Below are 16181 nucleotides of genomic sequence, written 5' to 3' on the forward strand. Positions count from 1 at the left end.
GCTTCTTCCCATCACCACGCGCCCTAAACTCCTTTAGAGCTGCTAGTCGCTGCCTATCTCTAACTATTAGGGTCCCTTCCTTCTAAACCTACTTTCTTTTGTGTGATTTTTGTTGTGTGGTGGCCTCATTAGCTGCTTAAAGCTTGCTGATTTCCTGTTAGGCTAAAACTAGCTTATAGGATAAAATTGCTCCCCCCTTTGCATAGTGCTTAAGCGCGCTTAGAACAGAGTCTGGTGAGCTACCCTGCTACTTCTTATACTTCTCTTAAATTAGAGTTAATTGCAACCTAAATTCTAGGGTATTGCTAGGGGTTTGCGACTGCCAGGGCTTGCTGTTAGTAGGGAGTGGTGGTGATAGAGTCTGCAGCTTCACATTAAGGGTTAAAATAACCTGTTCTAGGTTAAAGGGGACTAATCTAGCACCTTAGAACCCTCCTTAGATGTTGCTAGGAGTAAACACCACATTATAGGCTGCTTTGAAGCATGGGAGGAACTTAGTCTTTGTAAGGTAGGTAATCTAGTTGCGCATAAGCATTTCGGCTTGGCGCCCATACGCCAGCTTTAAAGGGGCAAAACAACCCACATTAAGTGGCTGTAGGAGGTGTGATGAGTGCAGAGGCATACATATGGTAACAATCTTGTTATCCTTGCAGTATTGCTAGAATTAGAGCGAGTTGTGGCTCTCGTGGCCATCAATAACTAGCAGTTAGTAGGTACTAACAGTTTGCCCCTTTGTATGCGCGTTAAAGTGCTTTAACTACTTAAGACTAAGCTTATTAGTAGTCTAGCTATTACTAGAGACTCTAATAACCTAATCCTAGGGCAGGTCTTCCTCCTTATACTAGCTAGAGAGGTAGTGGCGTGCCTTAAAGATAATGAAGGGCGGAATAGCCTATCCTTTTGCATTAATGCCCTGTATGACCGTTGTCCACTCCCAGTTGCCTGGCTAGACTGTTTTTAGCCTTCCTAGTCTCTCTAAAGCTGTAACAACTGCTCCTAAGGAGATCTAGCCTATTATAAAGCCTGTCTCATCAAAGTTGTAGGTATTGTCATCCTAGATGCTATACTTAGCTTTGATATTGGCTACTAGGCTAAACCAGCCCTGCACAACCCCTGAATCCTTGCAGAGGGCTTGCTTGTAGTTATACTTGCGATTAAACTTTACTTTGAGCTCTAGTTGACGCTTAACAAACGTACTAGGCCAGTTTACGCCAACAGGGCCCAGATTGCGCTCAGCGCGCAGAGAATTGGCCATAGCAGCCACATCTGCAAGCTGGGGGCCAAATCCTCGCGCGTCTAGCTCAAGTATGTGCTTAACAATTACCCTCTCCTTGTTATTATCTAATCCTTATAAGTTAGGCATAGTATCACCTTGTGAAGGTCGTCTAGTGTGTTGATGGCTTAGCGTGCTTTAAGGCACTTTATAGATAGCTGCAGCGCGTTGCTAGGAGAGATTCGCGTCTTGTTTAAGAGCTTGAAGCGCAAGCTGTACCTGAGCTTCTTGAGACGCGTTAATAATAGGTTGTTGTTGAGACATTGGTATAGAAAGGGTACTTTGGTAGGGGCTTGGCAAAAGTGGCTCGCTCGCCCGTTGGCTCGCTCGCCCGTGGGGTACGTTATAAGTATTTTAGCTTAGCGCCTATACACTGTCTTTAAAGCAGCAAAATAAACTACATTAAGGGGCTGTATAAGGTGTGATAAGTAAGGAGGTAAATAGAGAGTAATTATCTTGTTATCCTTGCAGTATTGCTAGAATTTAAGAGAGTTATAGCTCTCATACCTATTAATAATAAGCAAACAGTAGCTGCTAATAGTATGCTGCTTTGTATGCCTGTTAAAGTGCTTTATCTAGTCTAGACTAAGCTTGTTAGTAGTCTAGCTATTATTAGAGACCCTAATAACCTAGTCTTAAGGCAGTTCCTCTTCTTTATACTAGGCAGAGAGGTAGTGGTAGGCCTTAAAGATAAGGAAGGCTAGAATAGCCTATCCTTTAGTATTAATACTCACTATAGCTATAGCCTACTCCTAGTTGCCTAGCTAGACTGCCTTTAGCTAACCTTGTTATTCTAAAGCTGTAACAACTACTCCTTAGGAGATCTAGCCTATTATAAAGCCTGTCTTGTTAAAGTTATACGTGTCTTTATCCTAGATGCTATACTTAGCTTTAACATTAGCTACCACGCTAAACTAGCCCTATAGGACCTCAGGATCCTTATAGAGGGCTCTCTTGTAGTTGTACTTGCAATTAAACTTGACTTTAAGCTCTAGGTGTTGCTTAACAAACATACTAGGATAGTTTATGCTAATAGGGCCTAGATTGCGCTTAGCGCGCAAAGAATTGGCCATAGTAGCTACATCTAAGAGCTAAGGGGAAAATCCTTGCACATCTAGCTTAAGAACATGTTTAACAATCACCTTCTCCTTATTGTTATCTAGCTTCTGTAAGTTTGCTACAGAATTAGCGTGTGAAGGTTGTCCTGTGTGTTAGTTGCTTAGTGTCTTTTAAGGGACCCTGTAGATAGCTGCAGCGCGTTGCTAGGAGAGAGTCGCGTCTTGTTTAAGAGCCTAGAGCGCTAGCTGTATCTAAGCTTCCTTTAACGCGTCTAAATAGTAGTGTTAAGGAGGCATTGGTATGCAAAGAGTAGTTTAGTAGGGGCTTGGCAAAAGTGAGCGGCTCGCTCGGTGAGCGGCTCGCGCGTGGGGTACGTTACCAATTCCTTTGTACCACTGCGACCGCGTTGTGCTGCTGGCGCGTGCACGCTACCGCCCGACTAGGTAGCGGGCGTGGGTGGGCCCGCGTTTTTTCGAGACAATAATCTTTTGCGGCTTCGAGTCCATCTGAATCGCAAGCTCCGCCTCGCTGCGCCCGCGCATGTAAAGGACTCCCCCCGCCGGCTCGCACGCAGGCGCACGCACGCGCAACCAACCATGAACCCGTCGCAGCCCGTGTCGTCGGCCATCCAGGCCGTCGAGTTTGGCTTCCTCTCGGCCCACCACGTCCGCGCGCTGTCGGTCAAGCGCATCACCAACCCGACCACCTTCGACTCGCTGCTGCACCCGGTCGCCGGCGGCCTGCACGATGCCGCGCTCGGCGCCTTCCTCGACAACCCGTGCTCGACGTGCCGCCTCACCACCATGCTCGGCTGCCCCGGCCACTGCGGCCACATCGAGCTGCCCGTCCCCGTCTACCACCTCACCTTTATGGACCAGCTGCTGCGCCTGCTGCGCGGCAAGTGCGCCTACTGCCATCGTCTGAAGCTCGCCCGCGTGCAGGTCAACGAGTTCGTCTCGAAGCTGCGTCTGATCCGCTGCGGCCTGGTCAAGGAGGCCAACGAGATGCACGAGTTCATCGACGTGAACAAGGGCAAGAAGAAGTCCGACGCCGCCAAGTCTGCTGGTGACGACGACGGCGACGACGACGACGACGAGGACGACGACGAGGACATTGTGGGCCAGCGCAACAACTACGTCAAGCGCTGCCTGAAGCGGGCCGGCGTCTCCAAGCACGAGGCGCGCTCCACCAAGGAGAAGAACGCCACCATCGCAGAGGCCCGTCGACTGGTCCTGAAGGACTTCTATGCCGCCATTGTCGCCGGTAAGAAGTGCAGGAACTGCCAGGCCATCAGCCCCACCTACCGCAAGGACAAGAGCATCAAGATCTTCAGGAAGAACCTGAGCGCCAAGGACAAGGCGCACATGGCGCAGTCGGAGAAGCGCCTCCAGAACCCGCTCGACGTGATTGCGCGACGAGATGCAAGGGCGACGAAGCAGACTGTCCACGACGACGAGGGCCTGGCCGACATGTCAGAGGACGACGGCTCCGACGACGGCGTCGACGTGGCCATGGACGACGGCTCGCTCACGGCCACCGAGGCACGGACCGCGGGCAGGTCCAAGACGGCCGTCGACGCCGTCGACGCCGCCGACAGCTCGCAGGAGTACGTCACGGCCGCCGAGGTCAGGGCGTCGATGGTGCTGCTGTTCGAGCAAGAAGCCGACATGCTCCGCCTGGTGTACGCCCCGTACAGCTCAGCCCCCGTCAGCCCAGACATGTTCTTCATCGAGGCCATGGTGGTGCCGCCCAACAGGTACAGGATGGAGGACAAGACTGGCGACTCGATTGCCGAGTCGCCCAAGAACAGCTTGTACAAGGGCATCCTGAACGCCTGCGACTCGATGCGCCAGATCAGCAACGAGATGAAGGGCCACGAGAACGAGGCTGGCTACAGGCGCCGCAACTTTGACGACCTGCAGAACACCTGGGTCAACCTGCAGGGCGCCGTCAACGCCGTCATCGACCGCGACGCCAACCCCGTCCAGGGCAAGGCTGGCCTGACCAGCGCAGACGGTATCAAGCAGCATCTGGAGAAGAAGGAGGGCCTGTTCCGCAAGAACATGATGGGCAAGCGTGTCAACTTTGCCGCCCGGTCGGTCATCTCGCCCGATCCCAACATCGAGACCAACGAGATCGGCGTGCCGCCTGTCTTCGCCAAGAAGCTCACCTTCCCCGAGCCCGTGACCAACCACAACTTCTACGACATGAAGGAGGCCGTCTTGAACGGGCCGGACAAGTGGCCCGGTGCTGTCGCCATCGAGAACGAGTACGGCCAGGTGGTGACGCTCAAGAAGAAGAACTACGAGGAGCGCTTGGCTCTGGCCAACCAGCTGCTCGCGCCCTCCAACACCTTCTCGAACGGCTCCAAGAACAAAAAGGTCCACCGCCACCTGAACAACGGCGACGTCGTCATCATGAACCGCCAGCCCACGCTGCACAAGCCCTCGATGATGGTCCACCGAGCGCGTGTCCTGCCCGGCGAGAAGACGATCCGCATGCACTACGCCAACTGCAACACGTACAACGCCGATTTCGACGGCGACGAGATGAACATGCACTTCCCCCAGAACGAGCTCGCGCGCGCCGAAGCCATGACCATTGCCGACACGGACCACCAGTACCTTTCGGCGACGGCCGGAAAGCCTCTGCGCGGTCTCATCCAGGATCACATCTCCATGGGTGTCTGGCTGTCGAACAAGGACACCTTCTTCACGCGCGACGAGTACCAGCAGCTCATGTACGCGGCCCTGCGACCCGAGGACGGACACACTACGTCTGGCCGCTTGGAGACGGTCGAGCCTGCCGTTTACAAACCCGTGCCCATGTGGACGGGCAAGCAGATCTTCACCACCATCCTCAAGAACATCAAGCCGGCCGAGTACCAGGACCTGACGCTCGAATCCAGGTCGTCCACAAACGGCAAGCTCTGGGGCGACGCAAGTGAGGAGCAGACCGTCGTCGTCAAGGACGGCCAGTTGCTGTGCGGTATCATCGACAAGAGCCAGATCGGCCCCGCGCCCGGCGGTCTCATCAACGGTATATACGAGGCCTACGGTGAGACGATTGCCGGTCGGGCGCTCAGTATCATCGGACGCATGCTTACGAAGCTCCTTCACATGCGCGCCTTTTCGTGCGGTGTCGAGGATCTTATCTTGACCGCCGAGGGTGACCGAGCACGTCTCGAGCAGCTGAAGGCTGCCGAGCGGGTCGGTTTCGAAGTAGCGTCAAAGTACGTTAGCTTGGACGCCAACAGCATCACGCCCACCACCGCCGAGCTCCACACACGTCTTGAGCGCGTTCTGCGAGACGATGGCAAGCAGCACGGCCTCGACCTGTTGTCCAACAGCGCCACCGCATCCGTCTCCTCTGCCGTCACACAGGCCTGTCTGCCACACAAGCTCATCAAACTCTTCCCCAAGAACCAGATGCAGGCCATGACAGGCTCCGGTGCCAAGGGCAGTTTGGTCAACGCCAACCAGATCTCGTGTAACCTGGGTCAGCAGGTTCTCGAAGGTCGTCGTGTACCGGTCATGGTCAGTGGCAAGACGCTGCCGTGCTTCAAGCCGTACGAGACCAGTGTGCGTGCCGGTGGCTACATTGTCAACCGCTTCTTGACAGGGGTTCGCCCTCAAGAGTACTACTTCCACATGATGGCTGGTCGCGAAGGTCTCATCGATACCGCCGTCAAGACGTCTCGTTCCGGCTATCTGCAGCGCTGCATCATCAAGGGCATGGAGGGCCTCAAGGTCGAGTACGACACGTCCGTGCGCGACTCCGATGGCAGCATGGTTCAGTTCCTGTACGGTGAAGATGGTCTCGACATCACCAAGCAAAAGTACCTCAACGACTTCAAGTTCCAGGCGCAGAACTTTCTGTCCCTCGCGCAGTCGCTGAACACGCAAGAAGCGTTTGGCAAAGTGCACAGCGAAGAAGCGGCTGCGCACAACAAAAAGGCCGCCAAGAAGGCCAGGAAAGATGCCGTGGCAATGGACCCCGTCACGGCTGTCTACGCCCCTGGCCGCCACAGCGGTAGTACTTCGGAGAAGTTCTACCAGGCCAAGAAGGATGTAAGTTTGCACCGTGAAGAGGTCGGAGAAAGGCTAATCGATTATAGTACGTCGACGGCAACGTGGACAAGCTGCTCAAGAGCAAGAAGAAGGACCCCGAGGGCGAGATTCTCAAGAAGAGCTTCGAACAGATGCTCGATCTCAAGTACCTCCGTTCCCTGGTCGAGCCCGGCGAGGCTGTTGGTGTCGTTGCTGGCCAGTCCATCGGTGAGCCCTCAACACAGATGACGCTGAACACGTTCCATTTGGCTGGTCACTCGGCCAAGAACGTCACGCTCGGTATCCCGCGTCTCCGTGAAATCGTCATGACCGCTTCAGCCAAGATCTCGACCCCTGGCATGACCATGTACCCTCACGCCGAGGTTCCAAAGGACCACCAGGAGAGGTTCGCGAAGAGTATCACGAGGCTGCCACTGTCTGCTGTCCTCGACAAGGTCACCGTCACCGAGTCATCCGGCGCTGGGTCACAATTCAGCCAGGCCAGGACATACAAGGTTCGCCTCGACCTCTACCCCGCCAACGAGTACACACAAGAGTACGCCATCAAGGTCCGCGATGTTGCCGAGTCGATCGAGCACAAGTTCTGCCCGCGTCTGCAGAAAATCATGCGCATCGACCTGAAGAAGAAGGGTGAGAACAAGTCATTGTCGACAGCCAACGCCTCGGTGCCGCAGGTGGGCCAGTCAAGCCGCGGCCTGGACGACGTCGTGGTTGATGGCGAGCGTGCCGGGCGCGAAGGCGGGGCCGACGACGACAGCGACGACGGCGAGGGCGACAACGACACCACACACGCCAAGCAGCGCGGTCGCCGCGAAGACAGCGTCGGCTACGAAGAGCCCGAGGAGGAGGAGGAGCAAGCCATGAACGACGCCCTCGACCGCCAAGACGCCGTCAGCGACGACGACGAAGCCTACGGCGGCAGCCCCAAGCCCTCGCGCGCATCGAGCCCCGACTCTGACGCCGACGACGACGAAGAGATGCTCGTACCGACCGACGAAGCCTCGGACATCCGCAAAGACCGCATCATCAACAAAAACGCCGACGTCTTCGACTTCAAGTTTGACGACAAAAAGGGCGCCTACTGCGAAATCACGTTCGAGTTCCCCCTCTCCGCCCCCAAGCTCCTGGTCCTACACCACGTCGAAGCCGCCGCCTCCTTCGCCACAATCCACGTCATCCCCGGCATAACTTCCGCCATGGTCAGCAAGGAAGACGGCAAGGACACTGTCGGCAAGAAAATCGACGTCCCCGTCGTCATAACCGAAGGTTCCAACCTCCTCGCGATCCGCGAGTTCCACGACATCATCGACGTAAACCGCGTCTTTACAAACGACATCGTGGCGATGCTGCAGCTCTACGGCGTCGAAGCGTGCCGCGCCACTATCGTGCGCGAAATGCACGCCGTCTTCGCCGGCCACGGGATTAGTGTCGATTTGCGCCATCTTAGTCTCATTGCTGATACTATGACCAAGGGCGGTGGGTTCACGCCGTTTAACCGCATGGGGCTGAGAGCGGATGTCAGTCCGTTTATGAAGATGAGCTTTGAGACTACCGTTGCGTTCCTCAGGGACGCCGTGCTCGAGAGGGATACGGATGAGCTTAAGAATCCGTCGGCAAGGATTGTCGTTGGTAAGCTCGGTGGCATTGGGACGGGCGCGTTTGATGTCCTCGCCCCCGTGCAAGTTGTTGATCCGCTGAAGGGGGAGGTGCTGCCTGGTGTCGAGACGCCCGTGGAGGGGGATGTGGATATGCAGGATGCGTAGTGCCAAGCGGCGATTGATGGAGCTTATTACCCAGCATGAACGGGCGTTTGGCGTGTTTGGCGCGTTGGGACGCGGTGCATTGGCTTTTTAATGAAAAGTGTTTACGCCCATCCTCCACTGCGGTTCCAGCTGCAGCTCAAGTGCGTCCTGGGGCTTCTGCTATCTACAATGCTGATACCCTTCTACCCTCTTTACTCTTCTATCCCCTCCACCCTTCTACCCTCTTTACCCTTCTACCCTCTCCACCCTTTTACCCCCTCTACTCTTCTATCCCTTCTACCCTCTTTACCCTTCTACCCTCTTTACCCTTCTACTCTTCTATCCCCTCCACTCTTCTATCCCCTCCACTCTTCTATCCCCTCTACCCTCTCTACTCTTCTACCCTCTCCACTCTTCTACCCTCTCTACCCTTTTACATCTCGGAGACTTCTCATTCCCACCTACAACATGCACGATATATTTATCCGCTTCTTCCCATCTTCTTAACGCACCGGTTGAAGAAAGGTACGGGGCTGCATGCATGCGTTTCGTGTCTTTGCGTTTGTTTTTCGCGAAACTGTGACGGCGCTGAGCTGTGCAGAAGCTGCGCCTGGGTGTTCTGCTGTGGTGGTGGTGCGGGTACACGCTCCTTGTGATCGGGCCGGTGGCGGTGGCGGGCATGCATGTACAGTGCTACTGGGCTATACGAGTTGGAAATTGTATATACACACATACAAACGCACATGCAAGGGTAGGTTGGTGTCAGAGTTGGAGAAGAATGCTGGGATGATTGATGTATTGATGTTGATGTGGCCCGGCTCTTGCTTAGTGCTAGTACCTTTGTATCACAAACTAGGTATAGTAGATATACCCCTCGTCCACCCCATACTCTAAAAAAGCGCGCTCGTGTACACAACATGCCCAGGCGCTGTACGAGGTAGATCGCAGTCTGGACGCGCTCCGATTCTGCAGTTCACCGCACACAGCTTCAGCCAGCGTTCGAATCAGATTTGCTCAGGGTACGTATGCATATGTGTATCTGCACTTCTGCCCAGTCGCAAAAGAAGCGTATCTACACGTTATATGCCTGCTAGACTTCTATCCGAGGCTCTCAAATACAACATAGCTAGCAAGTAGCGCAACGACAGCCTGAATGCTGTATTCGGAGTCGCGAGGTTGCCGAGAGAGAGAAGTCGGGGAGACACATGTCGTATACTATAGTTCCACTGTAGTCGGAGGAGTACAAACGCTCGATGCATGCAGTGGCTCGTGGACGACTGGGTACCAAGCGGATATGTAGGTGATAGCCGCGTGCCCCACCACACCTAACCGACACAGGCTAGGCGTGACGTCATGGCTTGAACTGCAGTCGCGAGGGATGATGGGCTAGCACGCGCAGTGCAGGACCAGCGTCATATGGAGGAAATATGCGGTGTGCATCCTCTTCTCTTGCTCGCCAGTCAAACGCCATGTCGTTCCCGCGCGGGCGATCACTCATCGATCATGGGCCTACGCACACGGCCATCGCGTCATCTGTCGTGAACTGCGCAGCTCCCGCTCCTCCTCTCCACTCACAACATCCCACGTCTTGTCTGTGTAACCCGCTACGTGAAGCTTGCATTTCAGTGCGAGTCATTGCCTGTGGGCCTGCGTGTCTTCATCTCTTATCATCGTGTACATATACCCAGCCGCGCAGTTGTCCTCTGCCACGGCATACCCCGCCGGCGGCACCTTGGACCTCGTCCTCTTCTCGCGAGTCCTATCGTACCTGACGCCGCGCTGCTGCGGTCATGAACTACGCATCATGGATCGAAGAAAAGAACCTCAAGGTAAAGGCCCGGCCGGCGGAGAATTCCTGCCCATGATCCAGCCCCCAACCGCCGATGCTCACCCGAGTTTCCAGAAAACCTTCATCTGCGCGACCCTTGCGTCGACGCTGGTGGGTACCTTCACCGCCTCCATGGGGCTGTGGGAGCGCGTGCATGATCGCCGCGAGGCCCACAAGCAGAAGAAGAGAGACACGGACCAGGATGATAAGATCAAGAAGCTGCACGAACAGTTCGAGGAGGCGCAGAAGAAGGCCGAGAAGCGTCAGGAGGAGATTGACCGCCTGAAAGACGGGGGCGGTGACCGAGGGGGAGGTGGCAGACGAGGCGGCTCCCGCGACGACTACCGCGGCGACTACCGCGACGACTACCGTGACGACGTGGGTGAGAATCTGGGCCGCAACGGCATGATGGTGCAGCGCATGTATGACGACATGTACGGGCGGTATGGCAGTCGATTTGCCCGGGGCGACGGTACATGCAACGTCCTTTACACCTCCAAATGGCATACTAATATCGGCCAGCCATCACCGAGAACCAACTGCAAGCGCAGATCATTGCCCTCCAGCAAACCGTCATAACCGTGCTGCAAGACGCCCTCGCCAACGACCGCCAGCTTACCCGCGGCGACATGGCGAAGCTCGTCGCGGCCTCCAACTCGGCACGCGAAGGCAGCCTGAGAGCGCTGCAAGACCAACAAGCCCGCCTCTCCCCGCCGCGCTCGCCCTCGCCGTCCCGCTCCCTCGCCGCCCCGAAACGCACCTCGACCGCGGTCATCGCGCTACAGGCCCAGGAATCGCTGTACTGCAGATACAGCCTGGACCTGCAGCACGCGCCCGCCAAGCCGCTCGCAGCTAGCATGGCGCCCGGCGGGAGCTGCGAGTGCCCGGCCTGCGGCGTGCGGCTCGACGTGACGGGGGAGGATTTCTGGATGATTGGGAAGCGCACGCCGCTCACCGTCGTCGACGGCGGGTATGCGTCGTCGGTGCTGGAGACGCGCGAGTTCCGCCTCGGACAGCGGTTTGCTGTCAAGTGCCACACGCCGGACGGCGAGTATGCCTGTATCATCTGCGCGCGCGAGAGGGACGTCGATGCTATCTGCAGGAACGTGGAGAGTCTGGTCAAGCACGTGGGCACCTTCCATGACGTCGATGAACTGGAGCGCGACGTCGACCTCAGGGAGACGCTGCTCGTGGATAAGAAGCGTTTGAGTCTTCCTGCGCCGCCCAGGGAGGGGAGTCCGCTGGTCAGGGAGAGGGACGTGGTGGATATGAGGGGGTATCGATGATCCCGGCCGTCTCACTGTGTGCGATCTTTAGTGCGCATAGCGTGGCGACTTTAGCGTTGGGTTTTTAGACGAGCGGATATCTGAGGCTCAGATCACGATTGCATATGACGACAAACGAATACACAATACACGGCCGCAGTCACGCTTCCGACCTGCACTGCTCACGTCACTGCGTGGACATGCTATCCAGTCACCTGCCCGGAAGCATCCATGCCCATACGCCTGCGACTGAACGCATACGCGCGAAGCTGGGTCCTGTCTAGATGGGAACGTCACAAGCGAACCGTGTCGTCGTTTTCCACCCCGCAGCAAATGTCGACGTTGACGTGCAAGGGAGTGTACCTGGCGAGGCGCCATTGATTCCCAAGTGAACAACCCTCTAAACCCCCAAGGAACATGGCCCCCAGCTAACACTGCTCTGCTTCGTAGGAGCATAGAGCGGCACTGTTTGTCCTGGGTAGCGGAGCGTGACTTTCGCGCCGCCTGAAGTTGGACGCAGTCCACACCTAGAGCCTTACCCGCTCACTCTGAACCTATCGTTCTCTGCTTGAGATGTACCCGCAACGGCGGCTTCTGCCACAGCCCAAAGATCTTCTGAACATGCCACTGCTGCATACCTTCATCCAGTTCAAGATCGAAGTTCCACAGCAGCAGAGCGATGATCAGACGCATCTCAAGGAACGCCAAGTTACGGCCAATGCAATCGCGACGGCCGTACGAGAAGGGCTTGTGTACACCACGGCGGTCATTGTGGAATGGCGAGCATGGTTCGTTGTATTCTTCCGGCAGCCAGCGTTCGGGGTGGAAGGCTTGCGGGTCGAGGAAGTTGAGTGGCGAGTGGTAGGCTGCAAGTTGGTGCACGCCGACGCGGGTCTACGATACATGAGCAATGAAATTCGGTCTGTGGATGAGTACGCTTACGTCGCCGGGTATCAAGTGGCCAGCGATTGGGGTTGGAGAACCCTCATTTGTGACTCTCGGCAAGACCAGAGGTATGGCGGGGAAGATGCGCATAGCCTCGTTCAAGCAAGCCAACATGTACGGCAAGCGCGCGGTTGCATTCTTGAAGTTGATGTCTTCTGCGCGTGTGAAGGCGGTTCGCACTTCTTCCGAAACTTTTTTGTAAGTGTCTGGATTCTTCAAAAGATAGTATGTGACACCGAGAAGCACCGTCGCTGTGGTCTCGGAACCCGCGAGCATGAAGAGGTCTGCGTTGTGCACTAGCTCTTCATCTGTAAGCTCGTGCTCCTCACCGCGCGAGCGCAGCATGAAGTCCATGAAGTCTCCGCGGTCGGCTTGCTCTTTACCCTGGATCCGGCTCATGGCGAGAGAGGCGGCATAGTTATGATGTTCTGTGCGCGACTGCTGTATCTTGTTGCCGAGAACAAGATTGAACAGCGTCTCAAGTAGTGGAAAGCTCATTACCAACATCAACACAGGCATGAATCTCAACATCTTGTCAATTTTCTCAATCCAAGCGTTCGATTCTCCAGTTTCCAGTCCATCCAAGGACTTCCCAAAAGAAAGATCGGCGATCAGATCGAAAGTCGTCAGGTTGTACCAGCGGGCCATGTCAGCCGGCTTACCAGACTGCGCACATTCGGAGAGGCGTTGCATAAGCAGGTCGATGTACACCCGGATCAATCGCTCTTGCTGGGCCAGTGCCTTTTCTGAGAACGCCGGCAGCATAGCTCTGCGCATGCGGAAGTGATTGCTTGAATTTGCTGCTATGATCTGGTTTGGGTCCATAACGTTGGGGGGGAAGTGTTTGCGTAGCTCTGCATGCCCATGTCCGTAGATGTCCTTCCAAGCGCTCGGACTGATGAAAGATAGCTCATCCACGCCGATCCGCACTACTTCACCGTGCTTGCGGTGTTCTTCGCTGATTTGGGAATCGACGTTTCCTCCTATGCGTGCGACCATGCATGCGACGTCGAAGGCTGCCCATAGTTTCGGTCCAGGATACTTGCTGAGTGGGTGAAAGAAGACATTGTATACAACGCGAACGACGCTTCTTAAGATCTTAAAAGTCACGAGGAAGCCGAATGCAAGTGCAATCCCTCTTACGGAGACGAGGTCAATGACACTGACCTTCGTAACAACAGATTGTATTGCGACTGCCATGTCTGCTCGCGGAAGTGTGTTGGTCAGCGGTGGAGGCACGGTCCGATGAGTCAGTTTCGAGGTCGAAGCTGTGTTTTGAATGAAGCGCGCATGCTAGTGATGTCAATATTACCGTTTACGCATAACGGCAGCCGTGTCGATCGAGAACACGTCACAGGACAGGCGACGGTCGCGCGTATAGCCGCCAATCTAGCTCCAAAAACATGGGACGAAACGTGGACGTTGACAAAAAGTGTGGCGGTGATGGAAGATGGCTGGCTGATCGAGGGGAATATCACTCACATGCGGCTAGCCTGCTTGGCGCCTTTTGTCGCTGCCGCCAAAGCCGTTGTGCGCCTGTCGAGAACACCGCCGTCAGGAGCCAAGCAACAACAAGTCCAGCTTTCCGGCTATTCGGCTTTAGTATATGCATGTTCTCATTAATCTGTGGGCGCTGGCTGGGCTATGTAAGGGTATGATGCCCCGCGCAGCTTCCTCTTGACTCCGCAACGCCTTATGGACTTCATATACAGCGACCAAGTCTACAACAGACATCAAATGCAACATCTCGGTCCGGTCTAATCGCCCTGTTCAGCTTACCTAAACGATCGACGCTCAACGTGTGCGCATCGCATCAACCTCGGAATAGACGCGTGCGTTGCAGCCCGAGCTGGACCACGCGACAAGCTGCATATGCCCGTCTCGGGCTTCCTTCGACTGGACTACTGGTTATGAGGAGATCTGTACAGGATCTCAAGCAGCTCAAACAGGCGGAGGAGGTTTGCTAGCCAGCCGCTTCTCCTGCTCCTCCTTGTCGAGCGTTTCCCATTCAGCGACGTTCTTGTCCTGTCTTGGGTCAGAGATAGATCTTCGAGAGACCGAGTGACGAGCGACTTACCCACTCCGCAATGCATTCCGGTTTCCAATTGCACTGTTCGACCTCCCCGTACATGGCATGACTGTGGCGAGGATGGCGGGAAGGCCAACCGGAGGCGTGGTAGTGATGCTTCACAAGGGCGCCTCGCGAGTCGTGGTTCCCTGAATCGGAGTGCCCTTGCCCAGCAGCAAAGGCCTCTACATTGAGAACCAGTACGCCGTTCTGGAGTCTGGATTCTGCCAGGTTGTGGAAAGGGTCCCAGGTAACCTCCCTTCCGTGGTTTTGCGCAGTCATCTGCTCAAGCACCGCTTTTGTGAAAGCTGATGGACCGGTTCCACTGATAACCTCGTTGAAGTCGAGCTGGAGCTTTGAGATTGGCACACCCTTCTCGTGTGAGAGGTTGTGCAGCCATTCTTGGATGTTCTCGATCAAGCGCATCATTACTGGCAGTCGTGGTTTCGCGGCGAAGGTCCATTGGCAGAACGACTTGCACTTGGAACCCAGGATTGGGTGGTCCACGAAAGCAGGCTCGTCAATCTCAACGCCGATAATCATGTCGACGTCATGTTCGTTGTACCTCTCTGGAATGAACCTGTCTATAGAACGGAGGCACTCGACATCGATATCTGCGTATACGCCTCCTTCGGCATACATGACGAGGTATCGCAGCAGGTCAGCCTTGATGATGGTGATGTCCAGCTCGCGATACAACGTGACGATATCTGGACGGTTGAAACCGTGCATACCGTAGTGCCACTCGACATATGCTAAAGCATTATCGTCCGTGAGGACTTCGTACCGGTAACTCGGGTTCTTGGCTGGCCATGTCTTCGCCGAGTCCGAATCACGCTGCTCGAAAGCTAACGGTCCAGTCTTCCATGTCTGCCAGATCTTCCGAGGAATAACGCTCAGTTCTGCTTGGATTGGCTGCTGGTACTTTCTTTCCCGTCTGTACCGGTGCGCGGCGCGGACAGGGGCGGTGAAGAAGTACGAGTTGGTGAAGAACAAGATCAGAAATATGACGAGGAGGTAGGCAGGCAAAACTCTCCTGACTTGTGTGGTGAACTTGCTCCTGAAGTGAGAGGCAATGGGCGAGTGAGCAGGCATCTTCGTGTCAAGGTAGAGCTTGAGTGGAGGTGGACGAGATGGTCGAGTGCGCATCCTGAGTTAATCACAAATTTGCAGGATCCACGCCTCCCGCCCATCATTAAAGAGTTCCCTGCCAAATAACCCTTACCGCCTCGTAATCCTTGGCCTCATCGATCGTCAATCTCTCGAGGGCCAGACAGACTTGCATGACTTGGTACGTACACCTCGACAGGTCACTATCACGAGCTAACAGACTCGAAGGCCGAGCTTCGTGGGCGAGTCCAGATCGGAATCGTGGTTTCGGTCCAATGAACGAAGAGAGCAAATCTAAGGCGATCAAGGTGAAGCTTATCCAAGTGCGCCCTGTGCGTGCAGCGGCTCACTTGCATATTTCGGGGTCTGGCCGAATAGGCAGTTGCCGCGACCTTGTACCTGATCAGTCGTTCGTCCCCAATAACGGACGACCAAGCCTTGCCGTTAACTATTGTGGCCCCCAAATCAGGTGCTTCCCCGCATCACGCGAATTTGACATTCACAGCGTTCATTTTGAAAGGGTCGTGCCTCCTCGGTACCTCGGCATTGGACCAACTCCAGCGAACGCCTCAACGATCATTGGCCGGTAGAGTCTCCCCGCTCCTATATTTGACATTTCGACAATACACTAAAGTCGGTCATCAAATGCACGATCACCTACTTGGAATTAGCCTGACGTCCACCCTGTGGTACAAGGATTGTCGCATTGAAGTTCCCAATTTGCCTAGCGCATGCATAACGCTGCTCGGAGCAGGGTGAACGCACGCATCTGAAAGACTCCAGCCCTTCATTTACCATCGGGGGTCGACTATCATCTGAAT

At 55.3% G+C, this 16181-nt stretch overlaps 4 protein-coding genes across 4 annotated transcripts; 2 read left to right on the forward strand and 2 right to left on the reverse strand.

Moving 5' to 3' along the window:
• Positions 1-2822: 2822 nt before the first annotated feature.
• On the forward strand, positions 2823-8342 carry M421DRAFT_425824 (beta and beta-prime subunits of DNA dependent RNA-polymerase). Its single transcript, XM_033594205.1, has 2 exons — positions 2823-6402; positions 6450-8342. The coding sequence occupies exons 1-2, from the start codon at positions 2929-2931 to the stop codon at positions 8163-8165; spliced, it is 5190 nt and encodes a 1729-aa protein (XP_033443705.1). The 5' UTR covers positions 2823-2928; the 3' UTR covers positions 8166-8342.
• A 1327-nt stretch (positions 8343-9669) lies between these two features.
• On the forward strand, positions 9670-11302 carry M421DRAFT_325371 (uncharacterized protein). Its single transcript, XM_033589330.1, has 3 exons — positions 9670-9973; positions 10048-10444; positions 10495-11302. The coding sequence occupies exons 1-3, from the start codon at positions 9935-9937 to the stop codon at positions 11256-11258; spliced, it is 1200 nt and encodes a 399-aa protein (XP_033443706.1). The 5' UTR covers positions 9670-9934; the 3' UTR covers positions 11259-11302.
• A 478-nt stretch (positions 11303-11780) lies between these two features.
• Positions 11781-13382, reverse strand: M421DRAFT_75412 (cytochrome P450; the record flags this gene model as incomplete). The annotated part of the gene is made up of 2 exons (XM_033597124.1): positions 11781-12131; positions 12180-13382. The coding sequence occupies 2 exons, from the start codon at positions 13380-13382 to the stop codon at positions 11781-11783; spliced, it is 1554 nt and encodes a 517-aa protein (XP_033443707.1).
• Positions 13383-13794: 412 nt separating this feature from the next.
• On the reverse strand, positions 13795-15422 carry M421DRAFT_425830 (glycosyltransferase family 32 protein). The gene is made up of 2 exons (XM_033594206.1): positions 14260-15422; positions 13795-14207 (listed from the first exon to the last, which is right to left on the reverse strand). The coding sequence occupies exons 1-2, from the start codon at positions 15397-15399 to the stop codon at positions 14124-14126; spliced, it is 1224 nt and encodes a 407-aa protein (XP_033443708.1). The 5' UTR covers positions 15400-15422; the 3' UTR covers positions 13795-14123.
• Between the last annotated feature and the right edge of the window lie 759 nt (positions 15423-16181).

The sequence above is a fragment of the Didymella exigua genome (genome assembly GCF_010094145.1).
Source record: "Didymella exigua CBS 183.55 unplaced genomic scaffold M421scaffold_50, whole genome shotgun sequence".
NCBI lineage: Eukaryota > Fungi > Ascomycota > Dothideomycetes > Pleosporales > Didymellaceae > Didymella > Didymella exigua.